Source organism: Rattus rattus, chromosome 1 (genome assembly GCF_011064425.1).
Source record: "Rattus rattus isolate New Zealand chromosome 1, Rrattus_CSIRO_v1, whole genome shotgun sequence".
NCBI classification, from domain to species: Eukaryota; Metazoa; Chordata; class Mammalia; order Rodentia; family Muridae; genus Rattus; species Rattus rattus.
The window spans coordinates 232,279,163-232,301,615 of NC_046154.1; the positions used below are offsets into that span (position 1 = coordinate 232,279,163).

Here is a 22,453-nt window from a genome sequence, read left to right on the forward strand (position 1 = left end):
AATATTCTGCTGATGAAACTTCTGTTGCTAATTTGAGATAGGAGGTCATAACATTGAGGAATCTAGCTTTTCCTGTTACTGTGATAAATTCCTTCCATTTCTTGTGCTTTTTTTTTTTTTATTCTACCTAGGGCTCCATCTATAGAATGGAGCACCACATTGGTAAATTTTCTTTATTGCTAAGCAGGGCAGTGGTTGGAAATGTGCCAATAAAGGCATGTATGTACACACACATACACACACACAAAAATCCAAACCATTCCTAATCAAACATGTTTGGACCTTCTGGTTCCTGATGACTCCTGTTTTGCTGTCTTTGATTAAGAAGGGGATTTTCTTAGGAAAGGCTGTGTGTTGTGATTTATCCTTATGGTCAACTTGACCAGACTTAAAATCATCGAGACGAATTGCTGGGCATACCTGTGAGGACATTCCCAGCAGAGGTTTAAATGAGGTGAGAAAAGCCACCATCAGTGTGAGTTCTGGAACCTGATGTTCTAGCAGTTAAAAAGTTATATTATCTCTTCTTTATTCACAAGCATATTGAGAAGAAAAGAGGATTAATAGGGTGTGATGGTACAGTCCTGTAATCCCAGCTAGTCCAGAGACAGAGGCAGGTAGAACACAGGTTCACACCTGCCTTCAAACCTGCAGCTAGAGGAGCAAATGAGTAAATCAGCTGGGATGTAGCTTAGGGATAGGCAGTGCCTAGCATGTAACGAGGCCCTTAGGGCCAACCACAATACTAAAGATAAAAGGCCCAATGTAATTAGGTAGGCTGACATAGGTGGATCAGAGATTTAAGACTAGCCTGGGAATATGAATATATGCATATAGACAGCCACAGAATGTGACTGTCGAAAATCCCTTTATAATAATAAAGGTATTTAAAGACAGATTTTCTTTTTCCCTCTGTAGTCAATTGGTGTCAACATTGGTTTGAGTACTTTCCCAATCCTCCCATCAATATTCTTACTATGATAGAAAATGTTTTGGCATTTCATGACAAGGAACTGCTACAGCACTTCATAGACCGTGATATAACTTCCCAGGTAAGAAATAGAAAGGCTTTAGAGTAACATTCATTTTGAGAGCTAAAATTGATTCTGGAGTGGATAAAACACTATTTCCCCAATGAATAATATAATTTTTAATTTATTGTGTGCATGTGGGAATGTGTGTGTGTGCGTGTGTGCGTGTGCGTGTGCAGTCTCCATCTGTGGGCCTACTCAGGTCATCCACTTGATGGCAAACAGCTGGGCTTCTGGGCTGTCCTGCCCGCATTCTGAATTTTTAACAATTTGCTGTTCTTTATTAAGTTGCCTTTCTGGAAGTCCACGAAGAGGCCACGTAGGAGCTGAGGATGTAGTTTAGTGGTAGAGCACTGGCTTCGTGTGCCTTAGGCCTGGTTTAGTCTCTAGCCCGTGGGGAAGCAAAGTGCTGTCCAAATTAACGTAGTGCTCTTAATAGCATAGTTGCTGCATAACTTAAACTGGCAGTGCTGCTGTGGCTCTTAGAATACTGGTGTGGTCCCAACATTTCGTGTTTGCTTTAGGTGTATGCCTGGCCTCTCCTTGAAACGTTGTTCTCCGAAGTGCTGACAAGAGAGGAGTGGCTTCGGTTGTTCGATAATATCTTCTCCAGTCACCCTTCCTTCCTCCTGATGACCGTGGTGGCCTACAATACCTGTTCTAGAGCGCCTTTGCTCAACTGCACTCTTAAGGATGATTTTGAGGTAAGTGCCCATCTGTAGGAGAAAGGTCTCGGCGCTGATGTACAGACAGTGTATAGCGTGCTTGCCTCACAGCAAATCCCAAGCAAGAAGTCTCCAGTCTCAGTTGTTTACATTGAGGAGCACATTCCTGGCTGAGAACCTGCTTGCATTGGACATTGATGTTAGGTGGTAGAAATATAAGAGATAAAAAATTGGACCACATCCCTGACCTTGTGTAGATTATTGGCAAGCAGGTATTATAACTGCTTTTTGTTTATTTTTTCCTTTGTAAAGACTGTTGAACACTTGCTTGCTTGTTCTGTGAATGATCTCATCAGTGTCCCCTCTGGTCTGTGATTGTCTAGAAATGTGTGTAGACTACTACTTGGGAGTTTCATTGTGCTTGGCCGGTTTTGTGTTTTTGTGTCTTGTAGCCCAGAGGGAGGCTTCAAACTCCCTCTGATGCACAGGCCAGCATGAAGCTCAGGGCAGTCCTTCTGCCTTTGCCTCCCGAGCTGGAGTTGCAGATGTGTGACCTGTAAAGTCAGCATGAGGAAAGCTGAGGCAGAAGGATCACAGGCTTGAGGCTAGTCCCGGATTTGTAGTCAATTCTGCTTGCATAAACTATTACACAATAACATAAAAGCGACCCAGCTGTGTAACTGGACACCCCCCCACACACAGAGCGTCTTCTTCCCCTCTCTGTGCCCCCAGGACTCGCTGCATAGCTCAGCCCTCACCTTAGCTAGTGTTTGCCCATAACTTCCTCTAGGTCAGTTGCCGCTTCCCTTCCCTAGCATGTGTCTCCGCATCTCATGTGGACTCATTCTTACTGCTTCTTCCGGGTATTAACAGTGGGCTTTGCTGGTAAGCCTTGATTTGAACTTCAAGTTTTCTTACAGTACTTTTTTCACCATCGGAATAACCTGGACTTAAATGTTGTAATTAGAGAAGTTTATCATCTCATGGAGACCACGCCTGCTGATATTCATCCAAATAGCATGCTGGATGCTTTTGTTGCACTAACAAAAGGGCAGTATCCTATATTTAATCAATATCCAAAGTTCATTGTGGACTATCAGACAAAGGAACGGGAAAGGATAAGGAACGATGAACTGGACTTCTTGAGAGAGAGGTAATCATGGCATAATTATTCTTCAAAGAATGAAACAGTATAAGTAAGAAAGTTTTTTTTCTCTAGATTATCTTAAGTGTATGAAGTGTGTCTGCATGGGCTTGTGTGCACTATGTGTGTGCAGATGCCCAGACAGGTCAGAGGGTCATCACAAGTAGTTATAAGCTGCCAGAAATGGTGCTAGAAATCGAGCCTGATTCTCTGCAAGAACAGCACATGATTTTTAACTTTAACTGAGCTTTTTCTCCAACCTCAAGTAAAGTTTTGAATGAGCTATCAGTTTGAATTATAAAGTACATGTATCAAATCCAAATTTGAAGGCAACTGATGTCTTTAAAGATTATCTGGAAATAAAGTCACATATTGAGCTTTCACCAGGTTCTAGATTTTGTATCTTGGTTGTTTTGAACCTTCTTGTTTGCATTTTCATAATAGTAAACATTGTGTCTACTTAAGGCAGACAGTTGAAAATATGCAAGCTGAAGTGGATGAGCAGAGAGCTAAGGATGAGGCGTGGTACCAGAAGCAAGAGCTGCTCCGTAGAGCTGAGGAGACAAGAAGAGAGATGCTTCTTCAAGAGGAGGAGAAGATGGCCCAGCAGAGACACAGGTGCAGTTCACATGACCCATCAGAGACACAGGTGCAGTCCACATGACCCATCAGAGACACAGGTGCAGGTCACATGACCCAGCAGAGACAAAGGTGCAGTTCACATGACCCAGCAGAGACACAGGTGCAGGTCACATGGTCCAGCAGAGACACAGGTGCAGGTCACATGACCCAGCAGGGACACAGGTGCAGTTCACATGACCCAGCAGAGACACAGGTGCAGTCACACATGGCCCAGCAGAGACACAGGTGCAGGTCACATGGCCCAGCAGAGACAAAGGTGCAGTTCACATGACCCAGCAGAGACACAGGTGCAGGTCACATGGCCCAGCAGAGACACAGGTGCAGGTCACATGGTCCAGCAGAGACACAGGAGCAAGTCACATGACCCAGCAGGGACACAGGTGCAGTCTACTGTTGTGGAAATCTAGAATGGAAGTCAGATAAGTTCTGTTTCCTTCCCTTTTCTTACTTAAAACATCATATATAGTTACCCAGTGTAATTTCCATTAAGCAAATATGTATATTAGTAAAAAGCATATATGCCACTGAAAAAAAATCTTCCATGTAGTAAAGTTAATTTTAAAGGAATGTTGAATATTGTCCCTTGGCATGAAATTTCAGAAGTAATACGAGCTCTAATATTTTTAAAAACATTGTTTAGAAATATTCATTCTACACCAGGCATAATTCATGCCTGTAATCCTAACAGCCTCCCAGACTGTTAGGCTGTTAAAGCTAATCTGGGCTTGCTTCATCATGGACTCCTAGATCAGCCTGGGCTGCAGAGTAAGACCTTGTCGCTCTCTTTTTTTTTTTTTTTAAATCATTTATGGTAGGCAGAAGTGCTTTGTAATAAGAGTGTTGAAAAATCACTCTTGGTGCAATGTGATTTTCAAAAGTATGTTTTAAATTTAGCTCTGATCCAACAAATTAAAACTTAAATCATTCCTCTCCTTGTGCATTTAGAACTTTGGCAATGCTAGATGTGTTGGTGCTTTGTTTTAATCCCACCACTTAAGAAGCAGAGGCATGCGGAATGTTGAACTCAGAGTTCAAGGACAGCTGGGGTTACACAGTGAGACCCAGTGTCAAAGCAAAAATAACCAAGATCTTTGACAAGAGGCTTTGACTCGGTGGTTAAAAGCATTTGCTGCTCTCATAGAGGACCTGGGCTTGGACCCCAGCACCCACCCACAAGGCAATCACAATCATCTCTAACTCCAATTCGTAGGGGTCTAAGACTTCTTATGACTTCTGCATGCACAGGGTACGCACGCACGCACGCACGCAGGCAAACACTCATCATATACATTAAATCAATAAAGTCTTAAAATTTTAAACCTTGGCAAAGGAGGAAATCTCTTGCCCTGGCTTCCCTAGTACTGAGGAAACTTCAGTTAACCCCCTGGGAAAACAGCGTGGGAGCCTCCACATTCAGCTTGGGAGACTGTCTTCTCTCCATGTTTTGAATCTGTACATTTATTGATTCTTATTTCTCTGCACAGTCTAAAGCAATTCTAGAACTGATGGTCTCCACTAAAACTGTAAAGGATGTGGGCACCATGTTTGATGCCATTATAGTGGTTTTGTGGTCACCCTCCTCCTGTAGTAGAGCATTGCTTGTATTGGAATGCTCTGACAGCTGGGCTGCAGCCTGGTGTAAGTACTCCTGCCTTGCATGCAGGAGGCCCCTGGATTCCATCCCCGCACTGGGAAAGTAGCTGACTGTTGGAAGTCAAATCTGAAAGGGTATGGCCACTGCGCTAACCACCACCCCTTGAGTACTGACTGTGTTTATGTATTGGAATCAGAGCTGGGTTGTGGTAGATACAATGTACCCAAACAGCACAGGCGACTCGGTGGGAAAAATCAAAGGGCTGTTGGAAAGTGATAGGGTTTGTTTTTCAGGCTAGCTGCTGTGAAAAGGGAACTGGAGATAAAGGAAATACACTTACAGGATGCTGCAAGAAGACGTTTGCTAAAGCTTCAGCAAGATCAACGTGAAATGGAGCTACGCAGGCTGGAAGATGAAATTGAGAGAAAGGTTCATCAGCTTTAATCATAAGATCTTTGGGTTCATGTAACAAACACCATCAGATTAAGTCAGATGCTGGAGTCCACGGTGAACACTGAGCAGCTCCCTCGGTTTTATGTACTGTAACAGGCACCTGTTCTTATCCCAAGAGAAGTAGTCAACCTAACGTCTGTTTCTTTAGAAGTAAAATTTGTCAGGTATCAGTTGTGAGGGGGGGGAAATATTCTTCTCTATTTTAAAAACCCACACGTGGTCAATATAAAAAGAATTTCCAGTGTAGAACATCTGGAGCTAGAGAGCTGGCCCTTCTGTGCCTCCTCATTTCTGAAGCTGAGGTGTCTACAGTATAGGTGCCTTGAGCAGGTTTTATCCTGAGCGCACAGCATAGCACCATCTGTAAACAGTCACTGCGAGTGACCCAAACACCAGTGCAGCGGTTAAAGTAACCATGGCACACAAAAGTAGACGGCAGATGGAAATTTACATTAACTTAAGAAAATATAAAAAATAGTTATTCCTCCACCTACAGAAACACACAGAAACGCTGTTATTAACCTTTTCCTAAAAATAGAAATAAAATCCAGGTTCGTCTCAGTTTGCAGTATCTCCAGGCTCACCCCCGCCACCCTGACCAGCCAGCTTTGGTTTCACCTTTAAATTTGCATTTTGCCCAACAGTCACACATAGCTGGTGGCTGCCACGCAGTGTGTGGTTGGGATATTAACCCTTCCTTGTCTGTGGTAAATATTTTCAGCTGGTCTTTACCTAGTACCTATTAAAAATGTCAATAGTGTCATATCTTGATTTTAGAATTATTGACAAGGCTGTGACTCTCAAGGCCTAAAGTGTTTGCTGTCTGGTGCTTGGTAGAAAAGGTTAGCCAGCCCAAGGTCTGTCTGACAACTGACTGTAGGGCTGAGCTAGGGACCGAGCTTACCTCTGTCTGGAAGGCAGGCCGTCCAGTACTGGCCGTTGAGTCCCTTGCTGGCCGAGGGTTGTTGCTCGTGGACAGGCCTGTGTACCCCATCTTCTCCCTGGCTTTGTTCCCGTCCACACTGAGTCCAGTACTGGGCCTCTCACCTCATCGCCCCATTGCTCTTTCCCTTCAGTGACTCAATATTTACATTCCCAACAGATACTTTTATTTTTCTGAATCCTCTCTCCCATTCAATTGGAATTCTCATTAGTATTATATTAAATTTATGCATTAATTTTGGAAGCTTAAAATCCAGTTTTGATAAAATACTAAATTTTTAACTCTTATAAAGGATTTAATTTAATACTTCTTGCTTTGTTTAAGACTGATTTTAATTGGCTTTTACAATCTACAATTCTTTTAAATTACCTCACTAGTGAATCAAGTTAATAGCCTTGTATTCTTAACAAAGAGTGTGTGTTTTTTCCCAAAAGTGATCCATGCTCAGAACTCTGGTATCTTTATCCCAGATCCTCTTGACGTACAGTAAGGCATCCTGATTCTTCTCAGTAGCAGTGGAGAGGCCTCTGCACAGCCCAGTGCTGTGCTCTGAGTGCCTCACCTGCAGCAGGGACATGTGCACATGACTATGGACATACTCACACATTCATGTGGGTTTTTTATAGCTACTTATCTCTGAAAACTCATAATCAGATCGGCTCTGTGCCTGGACCCCCAACAGAGTAGGGTGGTGTGTGCCCAGCCTTGCCTCCCCTCTCTGTGCCCCCAGGACTCTGGCTTCACACTCAGACCTCACCTTAGCTAGTGCTTCCCCATAGCTTCCTCAAGGTCAGTTACCATATGTATTTTATCCCTTGATGTGTGTCTGCATCCTACAGGCACTCACTTTACGGCCTCTTTCCTTACAAGTATTTACTAGTGCATTGTCTGTCAACAGTATAAATACTCAGTAGTGACTGAGACCATGATACAAACAGTCCTTATGTGTTTGCTGGAAGAATCTATGGGGACTGATGGTTGATTGGTTGTTGTTTTGTTTTCCAAAAACACATGATTTACCTCATCCTCACCGCTAACAACACCTACGTCTGTAGGCATCCAAACGCTTAGGAAGATTCTGTGGAGAGTGCCTCACCCAACCGCTGACTTACAAAAGTGAGAGCCCCAAGTAAAGTTACATTTGGGGACAGTGAGCTCCAGATAAACACCATCCACGCCGAGAGCAGAACAGACAGGTCAGACAGCTCGCAGGAAGCTTCAAGGTATACGGAGCTCACACGTTGTTTTAGTAAGAGTAAACACTGTTTGTCTCCAGCCCAACTTTCAGTTGCCTGGTTTTCTTTAACTGGGAGCTGGTTCCCGTAACAGGGAAGAGCTGCCACCTGCTCGCCAGTCTGTCTCCACCTGCTCGTCAGTCTGTCTGTCTCCATGGGCATATGGCAGCTGTGCTTGCTGTTTAAAACACATACGCTTAACCCAGATGAGCCCTGGATGCCAAGAGGGCACTGCTGTGTCACCAGTTAGTCAGTTTTCAGTCCGGTTCCTGCCTGTTTTTGTAGTGCTCGTAGTGGGATGTCATGGTGCAAGATCACTAAATCTATTAAAAGTTGTGCTGTGAGGTTTGGGGCCTTGACAGTTTGTGCTTTGTCCGTAGGTACAAATGAGAGATCAAGAAATTGCTGCCACAGCCAAAGACCTGGAAATGAGACAGCTGGAGCTGGAAGCACAGAAACGGCTTTATGAAAAGGTAGAAAGCAGCTCTCTCCAATAGGACAGGGCTGCCCCTCAGACCCTGCACTGACTTGTGTCAAGGCTGGACCCCCTTGTGCTTTACCCTTTAAGCAGAATAGCGTGGAACTTAGCTAATGGCAGAGTGCGTGTTTGTAATGCTTGGACTCCTGGCTCTCCAGTAGTATGGCCACACTTCCGCAGTACCAGCCTGAGCCCAAGTTTTGCCTCAAGATCTCTCGTTTCCTGTTTGCCAAGCTCCCCTGCGTTTGCATGACAGTGATGGGAACACCCCAGTGAGTCTGAAATCTCTCATGTTGGGAACTTTATCACCCTGCATGGTACTCAGAATCCAGAACCCTCCCAAATCTAAAGTGCTTCATGCTGAGTGGTTCAGATTCCCTGAACCTTTGGGATTGGAGGAACACAAAGCAAGAAATGGGAAATGCTTTAAATTACAATTATCTGGAATTAAATCAGCAAATGGATAGTTACATATTTTATCATTGAAAAGAGCTGTTAATGCAAGGTTTTAATTGAGAAAAACATTGTTATAAAGAATATTTTGCAGTTCTCCTTCTGGATGGCCGTAGATGTTCATGGTTAACATCAGCAGGAGCTGCTGTAGAGCCGAACCATATTTAAACTTAAATGTTTGGGCTGGAGAGACAGCCGAGTGGTTAAAAGGCCACAGGTTCAATTCCCAGCACATACACAACACCTAAAAACCAGCTGTACCTCCACCAGAGTGGAAGGATGGGTACTCTAGTGCCTTCTTCTGGCCTCTGCAGGCTCTGTGTGTACACATGTGGTATACTTGAATACATGCAGGCAAAACTCTCATACACGTGAATAAAAATATTGAACCTTAAATGTAAGTGATTTATAACTTTTAGCAATAACATCTTTATATATGTACCTTTTCTGCATATAATTTAAAATATTTTTAGCTAATTATAAAAGTAATTAAGCTGTTTATTGGTCATTAGAAAAATAATAATTAAAAATCTCCAAATCAAGAAATAAGTCCTGGGGCCTGAGCAGTGGCACAGTGGTTGAGGGCTCCCACATGGTCTCGCAACTATCTGTAACCCCAGCTCCCTCTCTGGCCTCTTCGGGCATTGTATACACATGGTTCTCATGCATACATGCAAGCAGAATGTCCATGCACATAAAGTAAATCCTGGGGACTGGATTGTCAGCGTGTAGTTTGAACATTGAGTAAGCTTAGTGGTTAAGAGCATGTGCTACCCTGCAGAGGACCAGAGTGTAGTTCCCAGCAGCCATGTCAGGTATCAGGTGGCTCATAACTATCTATAACTCCAACTCCAGGATGTCTGAGGACACCTGCACTTCACACATACACACAATTTAAAACAAATCTTAAAGGAAAAAGAAATAACTTCGGGGGCTGCATGCAGTGGTGGAGCGCTTGATAGAACACACAGGCCCTGGGCTCAGCCCGATACTGAACTAAAGTACAACTGCTGGTATCCTCAGTGGTCAGCGCGTCAGCTGGCACAGTCTGTGTTCCGCCTTTGTACCTTAGACCTTATGAAGGTTGTTTGCTCTCCACCTGCCCCATTACCGTACCGTTAGCATCATGTCCCATTTCCCTACTCCTGGCCACTACTGCTCTGTTGCCCCAGTCTGTGGATTTGCCTATCCTGGATGTCTCCTAGGCATGCAGCATATATACGGTCCTCCGAGGGTGGCTTCTTTCACTTAGCAGTGTTTCCGAGGTCCATCATGCTGTAGCGTAAGTCAGTGCTTCATTCTTTTCCATAGCTGAGCAATGAAATGCCGTAGGTCCACGAGCTTTGGGTCTTTGCTGAGCATTCAGCAGAGCAGCCTGCAATCCAGCCTCAACTTCACTTTCTGATTGTGTGAAATTTCACTGACAACCAGAGAGACTGTGGGACCCTCTCAGGTCTGCGCACTCAGAGCGTGACTCACACACACCTTACACAGGGTGTCCTGCCAAGGCTGCTGGCTCCAAAGGCTGTTAGAGAGCTTCTGGCTGGGGTAGGAATGGATGCCTTCCCCTTGAGACATGTTCCACAGCGTGCCACACACCTTCTGTTAACTTCCAGAATTCAGAGGTCGATTCTGAGCATGTTTGCCCTTCTTGGTGTATATACAGTAACTTCAGGGACCCTGAGGTGGTCAGCAGAGTCATCCACCCCTGTTCCCTTTTTCACTTTGACAAGGAGAAAGTTACGTTGTCCTTGGGACTGAACAAAGCAAAGTCTGTTTGTGTTCAACAGGATATTACTGCAAGTCAGGAGGCCATTGCCAAGGGAATCCGAGAAGACACAGATGCGCATAGGCGGAAAGTGGCTCTCGAAGAGCACATGTTCCAGAAGCTGCTGGAGAACAGCCAGATGGGGAGCAGAAGGGCTCGGAGGGTGAGAGTCTGCCGAGCCTGGCTCACGCGGCGTGCGCGAGCTTACACATGGCCTGAGCTTCGGGCTGGACCTCTGAGAGCACACATTTGAAAGTGTTTGAAGTTGCCGTGACTCATTTATTCGTTTGTCTAGGTCCTTAGATGTCCCAGGGCTTTGCGTTCCTGTACTGACGGCCTCGGTGATGTGCTTACATGCCCTGTGAGAGGACAGTAAGGCATAGAAGACAGCACAGGAGAACTGAATAAGGTCCACATTGTTCAGTCCTGTGTCCTCTGGAATTGTCCCGGGCAGCACAAAGGGCACAGAACCCCGGGGCTCTACCAGGCGTACAGGAATTTCCAAGGCACCTTATCCAGTAGCTCGGGATTGGAAACACTGGCGTGAAATCAGGGGTCACGGCAGAGTTGAGAATACTGTATATTGCTGAGGCCTTAAGAAAATATTTCCAGTTATTTTCTGCATTTCTTGTGAACTGCCCTTTCGGGAGTGCTAACTGAAGTGGATTGAGCTGGGACAAGAGGCGTTCAGAAAGGACGTCTGTGCTGTCCCTTTACATAATGTTAGTGGGTGTGTCTCGGGTTGGCACTGGTCTAGAAATGAGGACTGATGGGGACATCTGTCTCTTAGCTGACCCCTCCGAAACACCATAGTTTGTTTCCTTTCCCTGGTTCCTATACATCTGAAAGGGGGCTTTTCTTTCTAACTACTTCTCAAGGTGTTAAAACCAGAAGCTGTTGTCTTGTCCTTTCTCTCACCTAGAAGTTCTCAGTGCAGGCTGTGAAGCAGTCACTTCAGGAGCTTAGTGTTGCTATTGTGAAGAGAGGGTCTGGTTACCACCCAAGCTTGAACTGGCCTTGAACGTCCCCACAGCACCCTGCCCACCCCCGCCCCCAACACCTCTAACTGCTCAAGTGATGGACTTGATTGGTGTTTGTCCAAACACCCTGGTGACGGGACCACACCACCAAGGCTAAGTAGATCCTTGGATACAGTAGGTAGATGGCCGCATCTTTCTGGAATTTACTTTTTCTTAGGTGATGGAGGACAATTTGGCAAAGGCGGAACAAGCCTGTCTGAATGCCGACTGGCAGATTCAGACTTTACATAAGCAGAATCGTGAGGATCGACAGCGCAGCGAGGGCTACTACGAGGTCGCCACTCTCCTCCGCAAGAACAGACAGAAAGAAATCCAAGTGTTAGATGCAATGATGGAGGAGGAGGCTAAGAAGGTAAGGCAAGCCTACAGACTGCTGGCTAGTGTGATAAGCTAACCTCTTCCCATGCCGGCCTGAACGGACCCAGGGCCTTACAAACACAAGCAGGCACTCTAACCCATTAAATGACTCAAATGTAATGGGTGCTATTCAGGAACATCGTCCAATCCTGACACTGCTTACAAATGTAAGTTCTACTTCCTGGTTTGTATTGTTATGTCTCAGCTTACTGACTTCTGGGTTTGTTCTTGTTAACTTGATGATATAGTACTGCTATAATACTTAAAAATGTAGAGAGAATTTAAATGGTAGACACTGTAGCCAGTAGTAGGCAGACCCAGAGTAGCATAGCTGTAAGGAGGATGAGGCGGGCTGATGCTGTCATTGCGCTCACTTTCCCGCTCTGTGCCCTGCTGCATGACCTTCATCCTTTATCCCCCTGTCACTCACTCAGAGATGCTGGAGTCACAGCTGGTATCTCCTGGCTGACCCAGCAGCTCCAGAGCCTTAGCAAAGTGACCTTCCAGGACTCTGCTGACCTGGGAGGTCCAGGCTTTAGGTAGTCAACATCAGTGCCCTCCTGGAAGCTAGCACCTCACTGCCCTGACCCAGGTTCACCTTCCTCCTCACCCCGATGAGGGAACCTGCCTTGTAGCCCTTTATTAAGGACAGGAAAGAAGGTTGAGGTGTGGGGTAGTACCCAGAATGCTGACATTATTAGCTATAGGAACACTGTGGGGAGCCCGCCCTTCAAGACAGGGATTACTGGCCCCGTGTCAACTGACTGTAGACTTTGGTGAGATTTACTTGAGGTAAAATAACGACTTGAGGGTGCACTGAGTGTCTCCTGCACAATCCATTGTGTCCACCGTCCTGAGTTCTAAAGCTGCCTCTCCTGTCGTATGGTCTTGGGAAAGCAGGAGACTGTGCCCCAATAAGTAGAGGGGAAATGATCTCTGCTGTCCTTTGACCTCAGATTGTGAGATTCTTTAAAGTTGGTATTTGATGAATTGGCGTTTTAATCACAAAATTAGTCTGTGTGTTTCTGTGTAGCATTTCTGGATGTCCTAAGTTCACTACTTAGTCATCCCCTGAACTCATTTAAGATGAATTTCCTCATTTTATAGGGGGAAGGCTGGGCCCAGTGGGAATCACTAGCCTTTGATTGATTGCTGTGTGTCGCAGAGCAAAGCGAAGAGGTCTCTGACTTTTCTAGTCTTCGTAGTGGAGGCACAGCATTCACATTAAAGGGAAATGAACTCCCTCCCATTGCTGGGAAGTTAGCTGAGTCTGATGAGTCCTGGAACCTGGGAAACAATTGCTGCTTGTTGGGCAGAGCTGACCAAACTCAGGTTCGTGCTTCATATGCTAACAAGACCTGCCTCTGCCCTGGGTTCTTACATCGCACCCCAAATCCACAGCACCACACAAGGCCTGTGTGCGTCATCCTATGAAGAGAGAGGCAGAGGAAAATGGAGGAGCCGCTCTGCCCGAGCCGTCTGTTTTCAGTTTCTAACGGTCTTTCTGTCCCATGTGCATACAGTGGAAGGAAGCCAGAGAGAAGGAATTCCATTTGCAATCAGAAAAGAAAGCCTCTGCCCTTTCAAATGCCTCCAGAAAGTGGTTGTTAGGGCAGGAGACAAATGCAGCCTTGGAACATGAAGGTGAGTGTCCACAGGGTCTGCACTGTTACAGATTCCTTAACACTCTGTTACCGCGAATAAACTCCACAGCTGTCTTCTGTTACTTTCATTCAGATTATGTTGGGGGTGAGATGTACAAGGGATGGATGGGAGACTGCAGACGTAGCTGGGGACAGAGTTTAGCCATAGAATGCTTGCCTCACATACGAGAAACCCAAGCTCAGTCCCAGCACAGACCTCACCAGGCAGTGAGTGAAGGGACCTCTAACGCCCCCGGGACTGCCTTCGTCCACGTGACTGTGGTCTTTGGTGCTCTTGGTCTGGAGTCTGCCTTGTTCCCTAAGAACTACTCTGACTTTAGTAAGGATTATGCTTTGCCAAGCAGTCGGCCCCAGAGCAGCAGTGTGTCCAGCAGCACAGGGCCTTCCAGCACCGAGCTTACGTAGGATAAGGCCTACAACCATTCACCTGAAAAGTCGGAACTCTGTCGGACTGGTTGAGGTGAGTCAGTGGGTAAAGGCCCCTGGTGCCGTGCCTCACAGCCTAGGTAGAATTCCCAGGATCCCTGCGATGGAAGAGGAACTCACTCCACAGTCCTCCTCCGCACACACAGGCACGAAATAGATAAGAGACAGACAGGCAGACAGACGGACAAGTGTAACTTTAGATGGAAATTGTAATTTAGCATCCTAAAGCAGAGTAAGGCCTGGGGAAGTTAGTCCTCTTTACTGCATTTCCTCCGCCAGTCTCTTTATAGTGTATGAGTGTTACCTTTTAACAGCAGCCTCCCTCGTATGTACTTCCCTCAGGCTCCAGTTTGCCTCGTACAGTGAACAGCAGAGCATGTGTTCAGGCTCGGCACCTGTACCTGTAAAGCAAGCACTCAGGAAGCTGAGGGTGTGGGGAGGTTCAGGTCGGTCTGAGCTGCATAGTGAAACGTGAGGCGAGAGAGGATGTCTGTGTCCACACAGGGAAATGGTCTTCTGTTACAAATAGAATGTTCCGTGCTTCAGAATACTTGACCTTGGAAACCTGTCTTGTTGCAGAAGCCAGACATGAAGGGTTGTATATGCACTGTGAGCCCATCCGTGTGAAGTAGTCAGGCCTGGCACAATTGTACTGAGAGGAGAGATGAGTGGTCGTCAGAAAGTGCTGGGGAAACACTACTAAGTGTTCTAAAGTCAGTGACGATGGTTACAATAACTTCTGATGTATCGATAACATCGGATTACTCACTTTAAAAAGATGAACAGGCCAAATGTGGAGGCACACTCCTACAATGCTAGCACTTTGGGAGCTAGAGGCAAGAGCTTCAGAAGTTCAGGGCCAGCCTGCACTACACGAGTATCTGCCTCCAATGAAAGGAAAGCCATGAAACACAAAGCTATATCAATAGGACAACGCCTCAGAGATTAAAGACAGTGGGAGCCAACAAGACGGCGCAGCCAGTAAAAGTGTTGTCCACATGTCCCCGATGACCTAAGTTTACTCCTCAGAACTCCCAGGGGAAGGAGAGGCAGCTCCTGAGGGCGGTGGGTGGGTGTGCTGACTCCTGATCACTAAGTGTGTGTGCACACTCTCCCCCACCACAGAGTCACAGGAAATAAAAGGTGACGTTGGGAACATTGTGGCCAGAAGGAGCCCTTGGGCCAGGTTTCAGAATACTACATGCTGAAGGAAGAAGGGTGAGGGCTTAGGAGAAAGATATCACTTGGGACAGGTGAACATGATGGCGTGCAGGGGGACCCAGCATGGCCATAAGAGGGTTCTCGCCATCCACTGTGCTGTTCCAGGGAATGACTCTAGTGGTCGAGTCGGCAGCAAGTGCCTTGACCTGCCAAGCTTCTCACCAGCCCTGTGAGGGTGTCACAGGGAGGAGTGCAGCTACTGAGCAGAAGGGCTCCTGGGGTTTTGCTGCTGTGCTCATTACCGTGATCGGGGTTCCTGCTTCTGATTCACCTGGTCTGTGCCATGGTAACCCACTTAGCCATACCACCCTAGGCCTCTGACACACTCACACTGCTTCTCGGTGACGTTGCCTAATCTGCTCATTTGGTATTGGGAACCAGAAGCCTGTGTGTGCCAGGCAATTGCTCTCCCACCAAGCCATGCTTCTGGCGCCTGGCGTCTATTTCCTGACTATTCACTGGCTTTTGTTTTAGCTAAGGACGCTCTTAAGCGTTAGCACAGCTTCTGGGCGGTTCTCTGTCCTTGACACTGATTCCACGTCTGCTGATGGCAGCGGTGTTCTTCCCAAAACAAGAAAGAGATGGTAACCGTCCGTGCAAGTGTGCGTTAGCGAGCACTGTTTGTCCGTACTAAAGGGTTTCTGCTCACACATCTTTTTTCTCTCCTCTTCATGAGCAGAAGTGCCTTGGTTACAAAAGCAACACATGGACTCAACCTGCTTGCCTCAAACCTTACGATTAAACGATGTTTCCGACATGGAGTCCTCGACACAGAGTAAGTTGGTAAATATGGAAGACTCCACCTGTTACTTTACATTTCACAATATTTCAGCAGAGTGGAGACTAACAGGAGGTAGAGCACATGGTTTGTTTCCTGGGGCAGTGGCGGGAGGAAGTCTAGAATGGGGCAGTGGGAACCTCGCAGCTCTGCTGGGGAACTCAGGACAGGAGCAGCCTCAGACACGGGCCAGACGACTCCATGTCTTCAGCAAGCGTAGACACTGCCTGGACTGGTCACACGGCTGCAACACTCCCCACCCCACCCCCTGAAGGAGCTCAGCAGGCTGCCTGATGGCTGTGTAGGGAACTTTCGGCCCAGGATAGGGCTCAGATCATGAGTTGGCCCTTAAGGAACTCATCCTATCCCAGTAGAATCAGTAACTCAGAAAAGGGGCTGGAGGGTGAGCGTATATTCAGGCCTATAATCCCAGCCACTAGGGAGCCTGAGAAGACAGATCGAGGCCCAGCCAGTCTGAGCAGCCTGGTGTATGAAGAGGCCCAGTGTGGGGCCTGGGTTATCACCAAAAAGAAAAAAGAAAAACAAAAACCCAAAACCAAAAATTATGTATGTATTATATACATATATATTTATACATATATGTATTATACATATATAATTTTTAAAATCTGATAAGGAGAGGACAAGAAAATCTGTAGACTTTTAACTGGCTTTCCAATAAAGCTGTTGTCTAGATAAGGCAAAATTTGATTTTTGGAGAGACTTTTGAGCTCTCTTAGAAGAACAACCTTTTATACAGATCCCTAGAAGACAAGAACTGTGACTAATAACAAATCATGAGATACCAGTATCATGTGAAGCTGCATCTGATGTTCTATGGCAGAAGGCTAAGTAAGCCTTGTCCTTTCTTCAGACTTAAATATTTTGCTTTGGTAGACAAGGTCCACTGTCTCACTCAGGCAGCTGGCGCGGCCCTGGGTCTCCAGCCTGCAGCAGGGACCCCCAGCCCCACCCCCACCCCCAACACACACACCTGGAGCGGTGCACACCCAGATAATCTGCGCATCACCGCCGAGCTCCCGTTGTTTGAAATGAAAGTGTAATGGCTGCCTGTATTGGGGGGACGGAACTCATCTTCAGAAGCTGAAGCCATTTAAATATGGAGCGGTACTCCCTCCCTCCCAGTGTTCCCATCGGGATGGAGCAGTGTAAACTCCAGCAGCAAGTTACTTCAGTGCTGAGCTGGACTGCCCTGCACGACAGCTGTCCAGTATCTGAGGGACGTGGCTGTGGAGTGTGCTCACGACCGAGCTGTCCCTCCTCTCCCAGTATCTGAGGGAACGTGGTCTGTGGAGTGTGACACATACAGTGTGTAACTCCATACAGTGTCTGACTTACACAGTCTGTCTGTCCTCCCTGTCTGACTTATTTATACGTGTCTGACTTACGACAGTGTCTGACTTACGCGTTCATGTGTCTGACTTACATACAGTGTCTGACTTACAGTGTATTACAGTGTCTGACGGCATTACTTACATACAGTGTCTGACTTACGCATACAGTGTCTGACACATACAGTGTGTAACTTACACATACAGTGTCTGACTTACACATACAGTGTCTGACTTACGCATACAGTGTCTGACTTACGCATACAGTGTCTGACTTACGCATACAGTGTCTGACTTACGCATACAGTGTCTGACTTACGCATACAGTGTGCGAGCTCTCTGCGGACATTGAGTTCAGCAACAGCAGCAGCAGCAACAGAAGCTCCTGGACTGGGAAATGAAAGCACAGAGGGCAGGGTAATATGGTTGGCTTTTTGCTCAAGAAACTTGTTTTTAATCTGTTGGTTTTGTTATTGATTATTCATTGAAAGTAAATACTATATTAGTATCAGAAAACTGAGCTGCTAATAACTATAAATTTTATTTTCCAGTTTTTTCAAGAGATAAGCCAACAGAATGGAACCACACGGAATCCGATCTTCTCAAGAATGTGCGAGATCTTCGCAGGAGACTCACAGCCCAGGCTCAGAGCAGCTGTCCGCACCCTCATCTTTTGGTGACATAGAAGGCATTCACCATGAAGCAATCAGAGATCTCTTTTTTAAATCAGTGGCACTCACTTTCCAATTATTTATTCTAATTTTTGTAAAGATCAGCTTTTTGTATAGAGAAATATATCTATAAAATTATGTTTTTATTGAATTATAATGCTTTGGCTTGTAAAGGGCTTCTAGAATATTTCACAATAAAGCTTTTTGGAAATTTTGACTGAGGTGTCTTCTTTGCTTACAAAGACTGCATAGAGTTCAGCCGATGAGATGGGGTTAATTTTAAAGATAAATGGAGAGGTAAACAACAGGACTCAGGTGGAGGAGGCTGCTGCGTGAGGACAGGGGCAAGCCACGCCCGATGACCTGAGTTCCCAGGCTGCCCACGGGCTGGAAGGGGAGAACCAAGCTGCGCTCGTGCTGCCATACTCACATGCCCAGCATAGGCAAATGCGACTTCAAACAAAAACGGGGCCTCACTCCAGCAACAAGCAGGACTGGGCTAGAGGCCTGCAGAAGTGAGAATGTCTGAATGGCAGACGTGTGCTCTGCGCTTCGGATCTTTTGGGCCTCTTGCTGTGACCCCACCCGTCACAGCACTGGCTCAGGCTCAGCTTGTCCTCCCTCTACTGACAGTAGCCACTATGCTGCCACTACCCCTCCCCCTCCGCTGCCTGGGCCTCCCTTCGTCCCTGAGGACCTGTGAAGATTATTCAACAGGCATCTGAGGTCCCAGCCCTGTGCTCGGTTATATGATAGTTGTGTGGTACTTTGCAGTAATTTTGTTTTCCGGGGTCACTAAGAAGAATCTTGTGGTAGACCAAATACATCTGGAAAACGCTCTATATTATCCACTGAATCATAATTACAAGATACTACCTGTCTTGGTGCAAATATTGGTTTCTCAGGGGTTCTTCCTCAGCCTGGCCCTTTTCAGTGATTACAATGTAGGACTTTGCTGGTGTTTTGCCACAGAAATAGAGGACATAGAATGTAGAAGGTGGTGGGTATCTTAGGAAAGGAACCTGCAGACCTAAAAGCATTCAAGTTCTAAAACGCCGTGTTTCTGGCTGCCACCATCAGCTGTGTATTGCAAACACCATCTCTGAAGTCCTTCAGAAGAAAAGGATTTATCTGTGTGCCTATGTGTGCCTGTGTGAGTTTGTGCATGCAGGAGCCCAAAGAGGTCAGAAAAGGGTGTCAAATCCCTTGGAACAAGAATTAGCAGGTGGTCGTAAACCGTCCTGTGAGTGCTGGGACCAACCCCAAGTGCTCTCCAAGAGTAAGTGCACCTAGGTGCTGGGTCATCTCCATCCCATTTAGGTCCTTTTTGACTGGAATTTAGACCTACTCTAATTACGTGTGTGTGTGTGTGTGTGTGTGTGTGTGTGTGTGTGTGTGTGTGTGTGTGTGTGCATGCACGCACATGCACTCATATGTGACCTTGGACATAGAATTGTATGTAATACCTCTTTAAAGTTTCCATTCTTGTCCCAAAAGGCATTCTTGCCCAAATGAAGATGGTTTTCTAACCTTGGGCTTTTCCACCCTCGCACAAGTTCCAGAAATAACTGAGATGGAATTATTTGTGAATAATTGCCTTGGCCAGTAGCTTTGGCTTGTTTTCTGCTAGTTTTTAACTCAGTTACCCTGTTTAGACTAGTCTACGTCATGCCACATGCCTGGTTACCTCTCCTTCAGTTTCGTGCAACCATATTCCTCAGTGTTTCACCTGACTCTATCCCAGAATGTACCACAACTCCCACCTCCCTATTTCCTGCCTGAGCTAATAGGCCAACGGCATTTTATTGACAGGTGATTCTTCCATACGTTGCAAGAGATTCTCTCCACAGTTTTCTATTGCATTCTCTTGTTTTCTGAGCTAAATAGCCACATGCTGTGCATTGCCATCTCAAAGGTTCTCACCTTTAATCAAATATATAAAGTGCATCTCCCATTATCTCTTCCTGCTTCTTAACACTGCGTCCATAGTCTTACCCAGGTTGGTTTTGTTTGTTACTTTTTAAATAAATAATGTGAACTCTCCACCATTGAATAAACATTGAACTTGACTGAAATGTTTCATGTTCTGGCTGCATCGAGAGTTTCTCAGGGGCTCGCTTGAGTGTGTGAGCAACCTCTGGATCAGTGCTCTGTTTGTAAAACTCTCTGGCACCAACTCTTTCTTATTGGGCTAAGCCCACATCTGGCTACACTCCAGCGTGAGTTGGGGGCGGGAGGGACAGTATACACATGCACATGCGTGTATGCTCTTGTGGAGGGCAGAGAAGAATACTGGTTGCCATTTGCCAGGTGTTATCCACCTTATCTTTTGAGACAGGTCCAGATTTTTTTTTTTTTAATGCAGGTTCTGGGGGTTGAACTCGGCTCCTCGTGCTAGCACTTCACCAACTGAGCCATCTCCGCAGCCCCTGTGCTGTCGGTCACAGTCCTTTTCATTCATTCGTAGGGCTTTCCTCCAGGGCTGAACAAGGTTTGTGTATGTTGGAAGGGGACCTTCCAAAGTGACCACCATAGAGGTTGACATGGACAAGGACTGCATGTGACATGATTTATGAGTATGGGTGCACTTATCAGAGATTCTGAATTTGATGCTAAATGTCATTGTACCAATCTGGGTCCAAACCACACAACTACGCAGGGCAAGCATAACAAAAGACAAACTCACAGGGAAACAAGTATAGATGCAAACACTGGAGGGTACTGAAAGCCCAAGGAGAGCACGCCAGAAGAACAGACTTATGGGGGTTGCCTTTCTGCCAGAGCTAGTCTACATCCCCAGGCAGCAGGAATCTGTGTCACAGTGATGGCGACCCACACTGTTCCAGGCTGACAACTAAGCATGCACAAAGATTCAGGGCAGGGTGACCGTATCGGGACCATGGGAAAGGCCCCACATACATAGACAAACCAAGGCTGATGGGCTAGGCTCAAGTGCAACTGCTAGCTGAGATCTGGAACCTGCCCAGCTCGTGTTGAGCCTGCCGTGAAGTAGCATCATTCGGAATGCAGCTGCACTCTCCTCCAGGACACCCTGAACATCGTGCGGATGCACACGCACACGCACACGCACATGCACACGCATACGCACACGCACCCGCACGCACGTTACTTTGCCTTTGGGGCCTTGAAACAGAAACAAAAGGAAGCAGAGATGCGTAGCTGGATGACAGTTTCACAGAAGAAGAGGGCCTCGGGGCCTCGGGCCCCACTGCAGAGCAGGGATCGGAGGGGCACAGTGTCAGCGCGATCAAGCTGGAAGAGGCTCTATAGCTCCTTGGTTAATTGACAAGTAGACCCAATATTGGCCTCTGTTTGGTAAAACTGAGATCCCAGCATTTGCCCTGTGTGATATAGACCCCAGCTCCTTAAACTGTAAGTCATGACCCTATGTGGAGTCCTGCCACTGAATGGGGGAGTCATGAAACTTTGGCAACAGTAAGAGGTCTCTGAACACACAACAAACAAAACTTAGTTCAATATCAAATACATAATGATTCCGGTGCTTACCAAGATTGTACCACACAGCCCCACCTCAGCCTCTGTTCTGAACGCACATGCGCACTGGGCACGTTCCAGAACGCGGCTAGCAGGTGCACTTTGAGCGTCGCCTATCAGCCTTCATTTGTCTGTGCATAAGTGTTTCCCATGGCGCCCTGATGTGGCCGTCCCATTATGTCACCCCACGAAACACCAATATCCACTGCTTAAAACATCTCAGCTCCGATTTGAGATTGTTGTATGCTATGAACCCCCAGGTTTTTGCTGTACCTGCTGAGCTTTTGGTTTGTATACAAAAATAACGGGTTAACTACAGGAACAAACATCTGCTGTGTTTGGACCGCCATCCCTCAGCTTGTATCAAATTAGGGCATTTTTACATTGTATCACAGTTAAAATGTTTGGTTTTTAAAATTGCTGTTTGAGCTGCAGATGCGGCTCCTTGGTAGAGTGTTTGGGATCTAGCTCGCAATGTCAAAATTACTGTTTGGGTTTCAAAATAAAATCACTAAGCAAATGTTGGCTGGAGATCAGGTCAGAATTTCCAACAATTTCTGCAGTGGCCCAGAATGTACACATTTATGCAAAGCAATGTTCTTAACATTGCTAATTATAAAATCAAAGTATCATCAACTTTGCGAGGTGGGTTATGTGCCTGCTCTCTTGAGACATAGTTTCGTAGCCCAGGCTTGCCTCAAACTTGCTGTGAGACCGAGAATAACTGTGAACTCGCCTGCCTGCCCCCACCTGTCAAGTGCTGTGAGAACGGGCATGCACTACCATACCCAACACATTACCTGTCATCTCTGAAGAAGGGTGAAAACATTCGATATGTTGCAGAATCAAATACTCAGCCAAGATTTAATTCATTGTGTAAAATTAAATGAACACTTTCATCTTATCAGTGTGCCAATTTGCTTTTATCTTTAATAAATGGTTAAATTATATGTATAACCAGAATGGGTGTTAAAGACTGGTTTTAAAATTAAAGTTCCCCCCTCAGACTACCGAAGAAGATC

At 46.2% G+C, this 22,453-nt stretch overlaps 1 protein-coding gene across 2 annotated transcripts in view; it reads left to right on the top strand.

Annotated features, from left to right (window-relative positions):
* Tbc1d31 (TBC1 domain family member 31) overlaps positions 1–18,128 on the top strand; it is a 59,880-nt gene extending 41,752 nt beyond the window's left edge. The window contains exons 12-22 of one of the 2 annotated variants that reach the window (XM_032915637.1): positions 919–1,052; positions 1,556–1,735; positions 2,617–2,849; positions 3,306–3,458; positions 5,370–5,505; positions 8,088–8,180; positions 10,429–10,569; positions 11,604–11,798; positions 13,327–13,447; positions 15,794–15,889; positions 17,796–18,128. In XM_032915637.1, coding sequence (XP_032771528.1) covers positions 919–1,052; positions 1,556–1,735; positions 2,617–2,849; positions 3,306–3,458; positions 5,370–5,505; positions 8,088–8,180; positions 10,429–10,569; positions 11,604–11,798; positions 13,327–13,447; positions 15,794–15,889; positions 17,796–17,929 — 1,616 coding nt within the window. In that variant the 3' untranslated portion in view covers positions 17,930–18,128. The remainder of the gene's footprint in view (positions 1–918; positions 1,053–1,555; positions 1,736–2,616; positions 2,850–3,305; positions 3,459–5,369; positions 5,506–8,087; positions 8,181–10,428; positions 10,570–11,603; positions 11,799–13,326; positions 13,448–15,793; positions 15,890–17,795) is intronic. The other variant, XM_032915644.1, reaches the window with a different exon arrangement.
* Positions 18,129–22,453: the final 4,325 nt, after the last annotated feature.